Source organism: Chrysemys picta, chromosome 4 (genome assembly GCF_011386835.1).
Source record: "Chrysemys picta bellii isolate R12L10 chromosome 4, ASM1138683v2, whole genome shotgun sequence".
Lineage (NCBI taxonomy): Eukaryota > Metazoa > Chordata > Testudines > Emydidae > Chrysemys > Chrysemys picta.
In genome coordinates, this window is record NC_088794.1 from 40,059,885 (window position 1) to 40,076,647 (window position 16,763).

The 16,763-nt window shown below is 44.3% G+C and overlaps 1 protein-coding gene across 11 annotated transcripts in view; it reads left to right on the forward strand.

Moving 5' to 3' along the window:
* The window catches only part of PTPN5 (protein tyrosine phosphatase non-receptor type 5), a 146,155-nt gene that overhangs the window by 90,150 nt on the left and 39,242 nt on the right, over positions 1–16,763 (forward strand). For all 11 annotated transcript variants that reach the window (XM_065594728.1, XM_065594723.1, XM_065594726.1 and 8 more), the window contains 3 exons: positions 6,051–6,232; positions 7,157–7,276; positions 9,353–9,436. In XM_065594728.1, the coding sequence (XP_065450800.1) occupies positions 6,051–6,232; positions 7,157–7,276; positions 9,353–9,436 (386 nt within the window). The remainder of the gene's footprint in view (positions 1–6,050; positions 6,233–7,156; positions 7,277–9,352; positions 9,437–16,763) is intronic.

The window sequence follows — 16,763 nt, forward strand, 5'->3', positions numbered from 1 at the left end:
ACAAATTCTCCTTGGTAGTAGGAAGCCCTCCACAAGAGCGACCTACCTTGCCAAATGGAAGAGGTTCTCCCACTGGTGCGAGCCTAATCACATACAGCCTCTGCAGGCCTCCATCCCATCAATACTGGACTACTTGCTGCACCTCAAGCATCAAGGGCTCGCCCCCTCCTCAATTAAAGTGCATCTGGCCGCCATATCGGCGTTCCACCCGGGAGAGTTGGGTTTTTCGGTATTTTCCAACCCCACAGTAGTCCGATTTCTCAAGGGGCTGGAAAGGGTGTTTCCCTACTCGCGCCCGCCGGTCCCTACATGGAACCTTAACCTGGTCCTAACTAAACTCATGGGACCACCCTTTGAACCCCTAGCCTCTTGCTCTCTCATGCACCTCTCATGGAAGGTAGCATTTCTAGTGGCCATTACATCGGCTAGGAGGGTATCGGAATTGAGAGCCCTCACTTCGGAACCCCCTTATACAGTTTTTTATAAGGACAAGGTGCAGCTGAGACCGCACCCCAAATTCCTCCCTAAGGTGGTCACGCAATTTCATATGGGGCAGGACGTTTGTTTACCGGTGTTCTTCCCCAAACCCCATACGGACCCAAGCCACCGCAGCCTACATACCTTCAATGTCCGTAGAGCCTTGGCATTCTATCTGGAACGGACCAGGCCATTCCGCAAGTTGACACAACTGTTCATTGCCGTTGCAGAGAGAATGAAAGGCCAGCCTATCTCGGCTCAACGATTATCAGCATGGATTGTGCTTTGCATCCGCACATGCTATGAGCTCGCCAAAGTGCCAGCCCCGGCGATCAGGGCTCACTCGACTAGAGCCCAAGCATCCTCGGCGGCTTTCTTGGTGCAGGTTCCACTCCAGGAAATCTGTAAAGCGGCCACCTGGTCGTCGGTACATACATTCACAGCCCATTACGCAGTCCATCATCAGACCAGGGAGAATGCGGTGGTCGGCAGGGCTGTGCTCCAATCAATTGTTACTTGACTCCTACCCTCCTCCATTGGTAAGCTTGTGAGTCACCGAATGTGTAATGGATGTGAACAATCACTCGAAGAAGAAAAAACGGTTACCTACCTTTCATAACTGTTGTTCTTCGAGATGTGTTGTTCACGTCCATTACACTTCCCACCCTCCTTCTCCTCTGTCGGAGTCACCAGCAAGAAGGAACCGAGGGAGGGTCAGGCCTGCAGGGATATATATACGCTAGAGCGGGGCACCGCTCTGGCGGGGGGGGGAGGAGGACACCTGCTGGCCCGATGGGAGCCGCTGAGGGAAAAAGTTTCCGACGTCCGTGCACGCGACACGCGCACACCTAATGTGTAATGGATGTGAACAACACATCTTGAAGAACAATAGTTACGAAAGGTAGGTAACTGGTTTTTTTAGGTTTTTGGATTTTACTGATTAAAAATCCCTTTGTAGGATTTCCCAGATATAAGATTCCCATATGTACAATATATTGGATATGAGTAAATGTGTAATGATTGTGTAAGTGTTCACGTTTTTATTGGTATAGTACATTTTTTCCACCATTAGAAACGTTGTTGTTGTAGTTTGCAGGGGAAGGGGTCTTTATTCCCAAAGTAAATGGTAAAATCTGACTATAAATGGGACTGTAGTAATCTCTTGAGCATTAACATCCATCCACTGGAGAGGGCACAAGGTTCCTGGTGAAATGGAAACTACAGCATGTGTGTCTCTGAAGGGTTTGTATTTCTTCCACAGAAACCACTAATGTAAAAGATGAATGTCAGACCCTAGGAGTTCCGTGCTGATTTGTACACACTAATATAAGCCCAAAACTGTACATCTGAAACACTTATCTCTGAATCATGGCACATATGTCTGTTGCTCCGAGGCATCATTATCTCACTCATCATTACTATAGCTGCCCTTTAGCATGCAGTCAAGATTCTAGTACTCTAAAGATTCCGAATACTATATATATTTCTCTTTTTCCTAACTATCATCTTATTTGTCTGTCTATCTATCTACATATATGCTTGGAGAGTGTGCTACAAATATAGGGGGAGCAATAATGAAATCCTCTGGGTATATGCTTTAGGGCATAAACTGACCACTGATTGGTGAGGTGAAGAAGAAAGGTCTCCTATTGGGAGAGGATCTGTTATGGAGTTTCTTGCTACTTCCTCTAAAAACATCTCATGCTGGAAGCCACTTTCAGAAGCAGGATAATGGACCAGGTGAACCATTGGTCTGATCCAGACTGGCAATCCTTTATTTGTAAACTGCAGGGATAGTAGGTTAGATTATGGCTCTAGATGATGCTTTGTCTATTTTGATATTTCAAGTTGCCTTACAAGCATAGGACTGCTTGTAATGGCATTGGACTGTGACTCAAAAATGATCTTTTTGCCAGAGGACTTTGGCAGCGAGCCAAGTCTTATGGTGTCTGAACCACAATCTGTGTGAACCAGGAATCCAGGATGGTTATGGACTGCTGCCAAAAACAGCCAAATGAAAATAATAGGTTTTGGTGGAATATGTTTTACTAACATTGCACACAAAAAACTATGTCAAAAGAACAATCAGGTTTCAAAGTCCAGCAAAGTAGTTAGGAAATGCCACAGTTAGATTGACTGTGCACCCTTAATCATCTCTTTTGTATGCATGCATTATAATAGTCTTGTCGAAAATCACATAGGTAGTCTGTGGCAGAGCCAGGAATAAAACCCAGCATTCCCAAGTCCCAGTCTAGTTCCTTAACCCTGATATCCTTTCTCTTTTTGCAGCTCTCTGCCTCATTCACTGCTCTTTCTGTTCACTGAATGAGGCAGGGGTCCTCTAAAACAGGGGTTCTCAACCTTTTTCTTTCTGAGGCCCCCTCAACATGCTAAAAAACTCCATGGCCCTCCTGTGCCATAACAACTGGTTTTCTGCATATAAAGGCCAGGGGCAGAGTTACGGGTAGCAAACAGGGCACTTGCCTGGGCCCCACACCACAGGTGGCCCCCACGAAGCTACATTGCCCAGGCTTCAGCTTCAACATCGAGTGATGGGGTTCAGGGCCCTGGGCTTCAGACCCATGCAGTAGGGCTTTGGCTTTCCACCCTGGACTCCAGTGAGTCTCATCTAGCCCTGCTTGGCGGACCCCCTGAAAACTGTTTGTGGCCCCCCAGGGAGCCCTGGACCCCTGGTTGAGAACCACTGCTCTAGAACAAATGGAATGAGACCATGTAATTAAAGACTGTCGTCATCTGCTCAACGCACAGATTTGCACTGGGTTAATTTAAGGTGTGTTTTAAAATGGATATAGTTAAATCAGCACAAAAGTTTACATGGACGCTTACATTGGCTTATATAGGTTTATTTGCATTTGGTACACTTTTTCAAAACTGATTTTAATTAGAGTGGTGTAACTTCTTTGCATAGATAAGGCTGACCTTAATTCTGGAATTTCCTAACATCTGACTTTTTGACTTTGAAGTCATAATATTATTTTAACATACATTTTGTATGTAATTTCCTAGGTTTTTATATAGAAAACTGGAAAATAAAAACATCCATTCTCTGGTACCGTATTGACTCCCTACATAAGTCATCAGCAGGGTTTGAACCTATGAGTTTTAGATGCATAGCACAGACCTCTACCACTTGAGGTGTGGAGGGGGGTGGGGGAAAAGCTAATAGCAGTAGTACACTATTATCTTTCATATGTCTAGCTTCTAGAGGGGGAAGTAACACACTACCAGTTGCTTGCACAACTATTGCTAGACAGCAATGGAATGTTAGGAGTCAGGATTCCTGTGTTCTTTTCTTGTCTCTGATTGTGTTCTCATGGTCATGGACACCACAGCCAAACGCATAGCTTTGAGCCATTCATTCTGATAGGCAGATTAGCTAAGTGAATGAAAGTCGTGTCTGGATTCTATTTCCAACTTTGCCAGAAGTGACCTTGTGCAACTCCTCAGCTATTCCTTCTGTAAAAAGGGAAAAGGTGTTTTGCTGCTGCTTTGCCTGTGTCCTGTCTGGAGCTCTAGCCAAATAACTTCCATGTAGGAGGCTCATTATGGTCTGAGAGCATACTTAGTGCAGTTGGCATGCAGGAAGGTGTGTGGGGTCTAGGAGAATTGCTCAATGCATATGAAGGGTCAGTGAGGCTGGGGGCATGCTCAGAGCAAATGGAATATTTAGAGATTTTAGGTACAAACTGTAATAAGATGTACTGACCATGTGCAAATGGAAACTTTCAGAGGCGTATAACTCAGCTAGATCTGAGTATACTTTCACTGGGAAAGCAAACGTCACATCTCGCGTCTCAGGATTACTCCTACCAAATTTCAAGTTCCTGCTCCAAAACAGAGAGAAACTAGAACTCTTCAACAAATAGTAGAGAAAATTGTTTACTATTGGCAAAGCTATTTATTTTTCCCTAGTCATGTCCTGGGAAATGACTGTGCTGTTTTTTGCTGAAATAAAATTAAAAAATCAATCTGAAGCTGAGAGCAAGCATGGAGAATTTCAACCTAAACTGCTTAAGTTTGGCATAGTTATAAGCAACTGGGCTTATATTGAAGGCATTTTAGATAACCTTAACTATAGTGCTACTATTAGCTCTGCATATAATAGGACCAGACTCTGCACTCCTCTTCAGTCAAGGAAACTTTTCTTAGGCCTAGCTGTATGCAGAAGTTATACTGGTAGAATTCATTGTGATGTAAGTAAACCAATGTCAGTTGTGTGTGCCCACGTTGCTGTGCATACTGTGCTCTATGCTGCTTCCCCTTTGAAACCTTGTGTCCACAGCACTGCATCTGCAGAAGTGTGTTGTACTGTGGGTACCTTTGATCTGGGCTCATCTCTTGTTCTCTCAAACAGGGGCACCATAAGTTCCCCACTGACCTTCAGTTGAATAGAAGAAGAACAGCCGGATAAGGGAGAATAAGAAGCTTATGGCTCTGTCCATCCACACAGTATTCTGTTTAAGAAGGGAGATAACATGCTTCTATAAAGTCTTATCTTCTGTGTTTAAGGTCAGATCCTTAGCTGATGTAAATCCACTGTTCTATTTACTTTAGTGGAGCTGTGGCCAATGGACACCCAGCTGAGGATCTGTCCCAAAGTTTACAGTTTTGGGATCTTTAGAAAAGTAAATGACGAAAGATGATGCATCCTGAAGAAATCTTACCTCAGCAAACCACAATGATAGCCCTTCTGTGGCCATTATCCTATGCTGGTGTGCTTGGTTTAGGATTTGTTGCCATGGCTATGATCTTGGTCACAGGGCAATCTCTGGGCTTGATTCTCTTCTAATGTACACCAGTATAAATTAGGAGTAATTTCATTGACGTTAATGGGCCTGACTTCTTGCTGCCTCGCAGCCTGTGAATTCAGTTACACCTATACAAAGTGGGGATAAAATGCTACTATTCTGTGGTTAGACAGTCAGCTGGTGTAAATTGGCGTAGCTCTATTGACGCCAATGGCACTGCACCAATAGTAATCAGCCGTCAGAGCAAAATCAGACCAGTCTATTTATTACTTTTACTACACCTAGAGGTTGCTACCAAGATCAAGGTCTGCATTGTGCTAGGAACTGTACAAACATATAGTAAGAGACTGTCTCTGTCTTGACATCTTGCAGTCTAAATAGACCAGACTGGCAATGGGTAAGAGGGGAAACAGGCAGAGAGAGATTAAATGATTTGCCCAGCATCATACAGCAGGTGAGTGGCCAGAGCTGGGAACCAAACCCAGGGCTCCTTAGGAAAAAAAAGAAGAAGAAAAGAAAGATGCAGCAATGTAAATGAGAATTTATTAACAACAAAGCCCCAGGTTCTGTTACTACAGAAATAAAAGAAAAATAATTTATCCACCCACGCTTACTTTTTCTGACGAAGGTAAGTGAATACTGCTGTACTAATAGAGTGTGACGCTTGAATCTCGAGCTGCACTTACTGATGCAGAACTGAGAGGTAACCAACATCTTTACAAAAATAATATTCCTCACAGCCTCCGTGACGGCTGCAGAGTTACACTGCTTTTCATTCCCTGCACATGTAATTTGCATTTGAAGGTCTCTCCAAGCCAACAGTGATGGAGTCAATTGATGAAGCTGATGGACAGCAAGGACAGCAAAGTGGGAAGGAACAATCCCAGAAAGCCTCACCGAGAACTCTGCAGCATGGCTGGGCTGCCTGGTGGAATGGATTAACGACAGGAGGCGGCGTATATTTGTTCGCCCTCTTGCAGATATTGGTAAGACACTAGCCTACTTTATAACTAGCTCAAAATGAAACCCTAATTTTTAAAACTGTTCTTGTTGTTAGAGATTTCAGTTGTGTATTGTTGTGTAATTCCCAGCTGGTGTCAATTGGCATAGCTGCAGTGAAGTCAGTGCTACACTCATCATTACTACAACTGCTATGCATCACAGGCCACCCATTGCAACCTTAACTCTGCCCCTTTGCATATACCAGCCTTCTGTCGCCCCCTTTAACCACCCTTCTGCAAACACCCCTTCCATAATGTTGGGGAAGGATAATCTGGTTAAGTGTGCATACAGAAGGGGGTGGGTAGGGGTAGATTAAGATTGTGGTGCATGGTATATGATATGGTAATGATAAGGTTTGTGCCACTGGGTGGAGGAGTAGAGGGTATGTACATGTAGGTGGCTTAACTCTTCATTTCCTTGTTTTTGGGGGTTGGTGCCAGCCATGTTGTGAGTAACAATCCTAACTGCTTGAAATGAATTTTTTTGCATATTAACATACATGTGTATGTATCTATATGTATATCTGTCTTGATATAGCTATAGCTTTATACATTTATAAGAGTTGTGTTGTCGTATGCTGTGCATTTTATGCATTCTAATAGCCTTCCATTAAGAATTCAAGAATAAAATGCTATCTCTCTTTATAAATTCTCTTAGCCAGAGTTTTGTTGGTGTAAATCAGCGTCACTCTGTTGAGCTCAAGGGAGCTACACTGGTTTGCATCTGGCTCTCTGTCTTTTTATTCTGGTTAAGCTGCAGCATAGAAAATACCTGACTTCTTAAAGTGAAAATGATGATCAACATAAAATCAATGAGAACTAAATTAGTTAATTATGCAGTCTTGAAATGAAAATGAATGTTTGTCTAATGAGGAATGCTTATTATGTATTATCTGATTGATTGCACAGCTTTTCTGCATGATGTTATGGTACAGCGGTTTTGGGACAATCCCAACTGCTCAGAATGCCTTTGACCTGCTGTCCTACTTGCTAACACCATTTGAACAGTTCATCTCAGATCCAGGAGAGGTAAGTTTGCTTGTTTCTCTCTATTTAAGTGCAGGGCTAAGGTCAATAGCCTTGGGTAATAATTTTGGTATCTTCTTGGATTAAATGTGTAAAAGAGATGTACTGTATTAAAACATGGTGATTGCTGTACTGTGTATCTGCTCTGGAATGGAGAAGAACCCCCCCACCTCCCCCCGAAATAAATGTATATTAAATTAGTCTTTAAAAATCCAAGGCCAAATCTTTTTGGCCCTGCTATTAAATCAGAATGTAGACCTTTGCGCCTGTTTCACAGAGGAGTAAAAGATTACCCAAGGAGCAAAGCAGTGGAAAATCAAGCCCATAAGGTTTACTTCACCATAAGGGAAGGGCTAGAACTCAATTTATGAAGGCAAATAAAATATCTTAGATTCTGCAGAAGCTGATGGAGGCTCACAAGATTCACCAGAACAGTTTACCAGCTCAATTCCAGCCCTCATTGAAAAACGTAGTGGGCCAGATTCTGGCCTCGGTTACACCCATGTGTCCACACTGGAGAAGATGAGTGTAACCTATGTAATTTCATTTGGAATGTGTTTTAAATCATTAGCCTCATGATAAATAAAAGTAATTCTCCTGATTTTCTTTTTTTAAAAGAGTTTTAGGCTGTGTCTACATTAGAAACATTTGCATTGGCAAAACTATATCTATGAAACTTCCCCAGTGCAAACTCCTAGTGTGTGATACCACTCTAATGCGGGGTTTACACTAGTGTGACTTAATCTGGTGAGTTACCGGTATAATTACATTGGTGCAAATGTCTCTAATGTAGACAGAGCTTTAGGGTGTGTCTACACTGCAGTCAGAAATGTGATTGCAGCATAGGCTGGTATACCTGCACTAACATTAGCTAGCATAGCTAAAGCACAGGCTAACAATGAGAGTATGTACCCAGGGTCCCTAGCATGCTTGTACAGCCCACGCTGCAGTTCATGTCAATCACAAATCAATTGTTCAGCCCAGAAATGTCCTGACTTAGATGACTTTCAATAAAAGAAAACATAAAGCAGGTTCAGTATGGAGGAGTGTGATTCTCAGAATGCAGCAAAATAAGACAAGTCTGAAAGTACATTCACCTGCAAAAAAGCCCAGCACACCTTTCCAATTTTTGAATATAAACATTTGGCAGACATACCTCGTCTGTTAAATATGTGTATATAGAGATTTCACTAATAAAATCACTGGAAATGACATAGGTAGTGTAATGATGCTTACTCTGTAATATGGTAACATCCTGTTAAATAGAAAGATCTGATGACTATATTCCCATATAATGTCTCTAAACAAAAGTTAACTATTGCAATGGTTGTTTTGTTTCTGGTATTTACATGGCAAGAATTTGTAAACCTATTGAAACTTCCTAAATAAATAGTTTAAAAAAATACTACCAGTCTGCATTCGCACAGATGTTCATGCATATCATTGGTTATTATTTATTATAGCACCATTCCCTTGCAAAAGAAAGCTTTAAAATGGTTAAGTGGAAACAATTGGCTAACGTTCAGGAAAGTGACTCTTCAACATGGATCTCTTTAGCTGTACTTAATGAGCCAATTTTAAAAGCCTGGCTTTATTGAAGTCAGTGGGAGTTCTGCCACTTGCTTCAGCGGGGCCAGGATTTCACCTTCGATCTTTTTGCACTTCCGTACTGGGCCAAATCCTGCAGTCCTTACTCAAGCAGAACTCCTGTAGAAGTTAGTGGGAGTTTGGGATTTTGTTCCTATTATTGACTATCATATTGAATGAAAGTCACCCCTGTGCTGAGGGCCAGCGTGAGGCCTATGCACTACTTACTGCCAACTTAAGACCTGCAGATAGCACATCGTGCATAGGCATGGATTTCGCTCATGGTGCTGTAAATAGACGTAGCACTTTACATAACGTGTAAAAAAACCCCAAGGTTTCTGGATCATAGAGTTTATGCTAAAGAAACATGGCAATATAAAAAAAACCTTGTGAAATGAATACCAGGAACAATAGGTAGAGTGTCTCACATGTTCCCTTATGTCCTATCCCTTAATCGCTGTGTGAGTTGTTGTCATTTCTGTTGTTTCACAGGACCTGACCAGAGTTGGAAGCATTGCGATGTTATATTTCCTGCTGTCTTTAGTTTCGCTAGGATTGTTACTCATAGGAACTCTGGTAAGCTACCGTATTAGAAATCCAATGTTCTTACTGAACAGCGCTAAATGGATTCACACCCTCTTGCAGTGTGTTCTTACAGGGTGTCTCATTTACTCTGAGTTGTTTGATTTCAAAATAATACCTTTGGGCTATTTCCACATAATTACTGCACACTTTATGTAGCAAAAGTGTGGAGTGCACTTTCCCTTGTTCAGTTTCCTTGATGAATGGTGATTCATCAGATCCCTTTATTTCCTCCACGCGCAGGTGGAGAATGTATTCTTACATTGAACAGGAGGGTGGAGTCCAGCAAAAGAAGGATCTAATCTTACTGCCTTAGCAGTCAAGTGCAAAGCACCCATTAACTCCAGTGGCAACAGGAGCTGTCCCATAGCATTGAAGAGATTTGGGACTGTATACACCTATGTATGTAGGCCAAGGCCCTACCTGCTTAGCAAGATCAATCAGGCCTCTATTGTTAATGTTCTGTTAGTTCTCAGGCAGCTGGGAACAGAGGGAAAGCACCCTTCCCTTTTCCACTGATGGTGCAGTTGGCATGAAAACATGCGCTGCCTGGGAAATCTAGGAAGAAGTCTTTGTGATTCAGGGGACTCCAGTCACACACCTCAGGGTGCCAAGGCCCCAGTATATTTTTATGTTGGAGATAGGGAATGAAATTCTTGAAAATAGAGTTTACAGATATGGAAATGCTGATAGACTGTGATCTAGTGCCTTTTCTGTCATATACCTTCTGACTGCCCAGGAGGTAACAACAGTTAACATGCATGTGGTATGCATGTGTAAGCATTGTAATGCGGTGTATACCATCGTTAAGTTCACTCTGGGACAATATACTGCTGAAGGGTTCTGCTTAATGTATCAGGCTGAATGTGCTTTTTAAAAGCATGCACAAAGCACAGTAAATTAGTGTTAATACCTCCATTATTCTGATCACTGGTGTGGGCAGTGAGGTTAGCCTGGCTGTGTAATTTTCTACTTTTTTGATGATGCTGCTGTTTAGGCAGGTGTATTGTGTGATCAAATAATACACTTCTGATGAGTGGTGTAATTGCACTTATTAAAGTACAAGAATTGGACTTTTCATCTTCTCTATGAACTGTGTGACGTTAAGGCAGTTTTACAGGAAAATACTGCAAGCTGCATTATGAGGTAAATCAGAATAACAAGGGTGCGATTTCCCTAGGGAAATGTATCTAACCGCTTTGTAGGTGTGTTAGAACATTAAGGGGCTCATTATAGTCACCTCATTTATATCACATGAGTTAACTCTAAGTGAATGTTCACTATGCGCAAAAATCTCATTTTTTACTGCTGTGCATCCGGAGTAACTCCTTTTAAGTTTAGAGTTACTCCTGATTTATACCTGTGTGAAGAAGAGCAGAATTTGGCCCAGTGCAGTCATTGTAATGTATTGACGTGATCTGGGACTTTCTTGTAACAAAGCAATTTAAAAACAGAGTCTCCTGGTTTACTATAGGCTAGATGGGAATCCTACAAGTCTGCTGAGACTAATGGGCAGTGCATGGTTACTGCACGGGCTGAATTTCACTGTGTGCTCAGAGCACTCCACAAACACAGACGAGTCACAGGGCGGCTCTACCTACTGCAACTTCTTCTCATGCCAGGTCACATGGGTTTTACAGTTTGAACACATCTGCTGTTACAGGCATTTGCAGAACAGCATCATGGAAATAATAAGCTTACTTACCAAGAAATTTGAAAATTTTGCAAACAGTGGAGCTTGGCAGTGTTCCTAGAACCCCAGCTTGTAGGAGAATGGACAGTTTTATCAATCGGTTTCTCTCTATTTCCCCCCAGTCTCCTCTCAAACTAGGCTCTTTTGATTGCTTTTTCTGGTTCTTTGACCATGGCTCTGCCTAGAAGGGATTTGCATAGGAAGACGGCTAGAAGGTGATGTTTCTAGACAGAGAAGTGCATTTATGATTAGATTAGTTTTGACCAAAGAGAGAATCCTACATACTGTTCTCCCAAGAAAGGGAGAGCATGAGGATCTTTAACATTCTGATCCATCCCTGTACTGATGCTAGTGTCAAAGTACAGACAGAGGGGAGGCAAATTATGCATCCTCTATTCTGGGGCTGCCCTAATTTATGCCGCTGCTTCAGTGGCATAGGCAGGGGTGTCATATTGCCAGAGTGCAGGTCTGCCCCTGACATGCCTCCTCTTGCCCTCCATCCAACCTTCCCACCTCCAGCCCATGCTTGCCCTAGGGTATTCCCACTTGCTGTGGAGGCAACGAAGATCTGGCGAAGCTGACTATACACCTGGCATACAGGGTCCCTGCGCTGGGGGTATTCCCAGAGGAGGGCACTTCATGTCTGGCCTGTGGCCTCTTTGTAGCAGCACATCTATAGCGCAACAACAAATTGGGCACCTAGATTCTCTTGAAGCAAGGTTTACTCAGCTCTTTGCCCTCTGCAAGGTGGTAGATAAACTGAATGCAGGCACCTGAGCATGGGGCGGGGGGGTATCTTACAAATTACACCTTCGAAACTGAGGTCCTGTCTGCTCTGTGTGCCCATTAAAGATTGCCTGAAATCCAGAGCCCAGCTCATCCCCACGGAGTATTAGAGTTCATAATGCTTGAAAACCTGCCTTTAGTCATTGTGAAAGTTATGACGCCCTTTCCTGGGAATCCTGGCTGTGATGTAATGTTACTGAACACGGTGATTCCCAACCGTGGACATGGACCAGCTCTAGCCTAGTGAGTCGTGACTGAGGCTTTTGTAACTGGTGCTGTAGGCTTCCCTCACTACCTGAGGGCTAGATTGTGCCCTGATGCTCACCCCCGCAGAAAAGGCCAGCACAAAAGCCTCTAGCACTTAAAACCAGGGTTACGCTTTTCCAAGCTGACTAATGAATTTATCATTTATTTATTTATTTTAAAATTCTATTAATTTTAAATGTAATGTAATTTCCTCCAGTTGCTTCATGATCCTTATTCCCCACATGCCTTTTCAGCCGAGAGGAAAGCGCCTTTGTTTCTAAAGCAAGTCCTGTTTTCCTTTGGGTTTCCAGCCTATTGAACCACTGACAAACTCACCCCTATCTGGTTGGTCAGCTCTGCACAGGAGCCCATAATGCTTAAGAGTTGCCTAGGCCTTGTGCAGGGCCCTCTGCACAGAGGTGAATTACAGATGCGCGCACACACACACACTGCCTCTGTGCAGTGACGGGGCATGTTCCTGCTTCCTGCAGTGCCTGCAGCCTGTGAACAGCTCCATACAAATGCCCTGGCAGAGACATCCCAGAGGGGGCAGCAGGACAGGTATGCAGCAAAGAGCAACTGAAAAGTTGTAGCAGAGAGTGGCCTGGGGGACTCAGAGAGGAATTTTGCCATCCTGAATTGGGCTGGCTTCACATCACCTCCAACATGGGTTTAAGGCACAGCGGAGAGCCCTTAGTGTTAAGCTTGTGACGGTGGAGTTTAGGCTGCTCATTAGCATATGGAGGGCCACAGCTCCACAAATGGGTTAGAACATGCACAGTGGCATCAGACAGGCACTGGCTGGTACACAGGTACTGTTGCCCAAAGCAGTCCAGAGCCTCTGGTTCAATAGGCTGTGTGACGGGGCTCAGTCACTACGCTGGTGCCCCCTGCTGGCCATCTTGGGGATTAGCTCCGCAGGTCGGTACACCCTCTTCCAATGTTTTTTCTCTTGCTGTCACGTCTGCTCTCTGGCCTGTGTCACTCCAGGGTGTCCTCTTCATGACACAGCCCTCCAGCTGTGTCACCATCTGTGCTCTCCCCTTGTGGGGTTTAGACCAACTGTCTAGCCACTTGGGGAACCGGGACTGCCCACTACTCCAGGTCCCTACCCAGCAACCCTGTAGATGGCAGCCATGTGTTGTGTCCCCTCCAACTTCTCAGTATATTTTCCTGGGCCACTTTCCCACAGCCCCAGCACCTTCTTTACCTCAGGGCCTCAGCATGTCAATCCTAGCAGTCAGCCAGGAGCTCCGTCTCACTCCCCGGTTCCCTGCCAGCAACTGCTCGGTCCATGGTGGTAGTTTCTGTCCACCTGCTAGGAACCAGTCCTCCCTCCTTACGCTCCAGGCAGTGACTAACCCTGCTCTGACCTGTGGCTCTTCTTATATTGGCCTGTTGGGCCCAGATTGACTGCCTCACACAGCCTCTCTCCTATTGGCTGCTTCCCACACAGCCTCCCTAGGAGTCTATTAACCCCCTACATGCCAGTGTGGGGCGGATGCCCCATCACATCCCTCACCCTCAAGCCTGCAACCCTTGGGGGTAGAGATGCCTCCTGCCGTGCACCTACCTGACTGCACCCACAGGTTATCCCTCTCTTGCTCTACTCCCCGCAAGAGGAAACACATATTTTCCTTCTCTTCTTCAGCATACCGGGCCTAGTCCTTTTGGAACTCTGAGTTCCTCTCTGTTATTTGCAGGGCCTCCTTGGATCTCTGCAGAGTCTGCTCGGTAGCTACCAGTCTCCCCTTAGCTCTTTTTATCTGCCACCCAGATCTCCAAGCACCCTCTCCTCTAGGGTCTGAGTTCCTACCACAGCCTGTTTTGCTTCAGTGCGGTTCCCTTATCTGTCTGGGCCCTCTCTGTCCCAGTCATCTTATCCACTACCTCTTTATCCTGCCTTGCTGAGTGTGGGAGATGACTCCTTACCAGGGACACATGTGGATGGGCGGAAGGGGGCTGCAGGGACACATGGGGACGGGGCAGATATGCCTGACTGATTGGAAGAGGCCAAGGTCTGCATGGGTGAGGCTCCCCTACTCCCTAACAATCACCCCCCTCAAAAAATACTGTTCTTCAAGTGCTTGCTCAAGTCCATTCCATATTAGGGGTGCGTGTGCTCGCCACATGTACTGGTGCCAGAAGTTTTTCCATTGGCAGTATCCATAGGGAACTGGTTCTGGTGCCCTCTGGAGTGGCACCTGCATGGTGCGGTATAAGGGGCGTCGCCGGCTTCCCCCCCCTCAGTTCCTTCTTGCCTCCAGTGACGGTGCTGGAATGTCTGCTGCTTCGGCTAGCGCTGTTCTGTTCTCTGTTCTTGTGAATTTTGAAAACCTGTAATATAGTTGTATGTAGTTAGTAGTTTATTAGTTACCCTTAGTAGTCGTTCTCGAACTCTTGGTTAGTCCCGGATGGGACCCGGGCGGGGCATGTCCTGGTCCCCAGGCTTTACGCTGTGCGATCGCTGCAAACAGCCTATGCGCATCAACAATCCACATACCAGCTGCCTAAGGTGCTTAAGTGAAGGGCACATAAGTGACAAGTGCTGTATCTGCAAGTCCTTTAAACCTAGGACGAAGAAGGAGCATGATATCCGTCTAAGAGAGCTCCTAATGGAGTCGGCACTCACTCCGTCACCGGAGCAGCGGTCCGACTCAACACTGAGCACTGCGGCCTCTGCGCATAGCAGGCTGCATAGCAGCCTCCAACTGTCCTTGATTAGTAGAGGCGGAAGTCATCTCCCCTCAGTCCCTGTGCCACGGTGAGTTTGCCCCTTTCTATCCCCCCCCCCCCTTCTGCCTAAGGCTGGAGCATTTTTGATTAATATACTCAGTCTACAGCAGACCCTACCCCACCATAACAATTTGGGCTGTCATTCAATTGAGAGAGGAAGGATGATCTATTGGTTAAAATGCTAACCTAAGACATGGGAGATCTGACTTCTATCTCCTGCTCTATCTCTGACTTCCCTATGTGACCTTGGGCAAGTTGCTTAGTCTCTCTGAGCCTGAGTTCCCTATCTCGCAGACAGGGATAATATCCTTGCCCTACTCGCAGGAGTGTTGTGAGGATAAATACATTAAAGATTGGGAGGTGCTCAAACATTACACACTGATGCGGACAATAGAGGTCCATAGAACTGTGGCATTTGCGAGTTCCAAAAGCGAATTTTGGAAATAATAATGAGCTCAGATCTCTAAAGTTCATGCTTCAAGCCAAACTTCAAAGGGCACCATCGACTCATATTTGGCCCAAAGTTTTTCTAAAACATAAGGCCAATAGAAATGTTTCCCTAATTTTCTTTTAAATAATTGCAGTGTAAACAGATCTGTTTAAACAGAAGCCCGTTCCCCTTCAGTATTTGTAACCCAAGCATTGCAGTGCGGTGCTAGTGCATGGGAACCTAACATTGAAGCTGCCTATAAACAAAAGTGAAAACTTGTTTCATTAATTTTCATTGTTCAAGCTGAGAGAAATGCCAGAAATAAATGACAAGTATGTCTAGTGACAAGAAAATTGGCTTTTAAAATCCTTTCTGAGTTAATATTCTAGGTCGTTGTTTATAACTTAAGGAAAGAAACTTGACTTTTTGACAGTGCACGACTTTCACATTTGACAGTGTCCCTTTAAAATAAAAAAAACAAGAAAGGCTTTATCCTGCAAGATGCTGAGTGCTTTCAAACTCCCACTGGACTCAAAAGGAGTTGAGGGCACTCAGCCTGTGAAAGGAGGAGCGCGGTGCTTTGCAGGACCTAGCCCCAAATTAGTTTGAGTTAGATTGTTCCTAGCCCTGTGCAGTAGAGACAGGCTCAGCCCAAGACCCCAGATCCAAACATCTCAGGACTTTGGCAAAGTTCAGATCTGATCTCAGACTTTGCCACTAGGGCCTGTTGCTAATTGGAAATAAATCCAACCTAATGTTCTCAAACAATATAATCTGCCACAGCATCTGTGTAAACCAGCGTGGCTGGGGTTTTCAGAGGGGCCTAACTCCCACTGAAAGTCAGTGTACTGGGGGAACTAAGCAGTAGGCTTAATTTAGGAGCAATGAAATTTCATTAACAAAACATATTAGCAATAATTGGTGCCTGTGCATCAGTCAGTGTCGCTCAGAGGAAAGGGCTTAATGCAAGAATTATGGGTGAAATTCTACGGTCTGTACTATGCAGGTTGTCAGATTAGGTGATCATAATGGTCCTATGGTGCAATCGTTTTTAAATTTGTGTCATTCTCGATCCTTCGTTTTACTATAGACATTTCGTTTAAGACATTTGTTTCACATAATTTAACAGAATTTATTCTACAGTTTATGTCTTGTTTAAATCAGATTATTAGATTGCAGAAGAGGTTTTATCACTGAACTGAAAATGGGTGCAGGTTTTATGAAGCGCTTTATGAAACCTTTGTAAAACGTGGGTTTCATGAAAAACAAATGTGAATTTGGATATGAATTTGGGATACGGTGCCAGATCATCGGAGATTTGAGGTTTGGGAAACTGGTATTTACTTGTTTTACACCCAACCAAATCCCAGATGGGCAGCATCTAAATCAGGGAAGGTCGTAATCTGTAGATTAACAGAGTTTTGTTAACA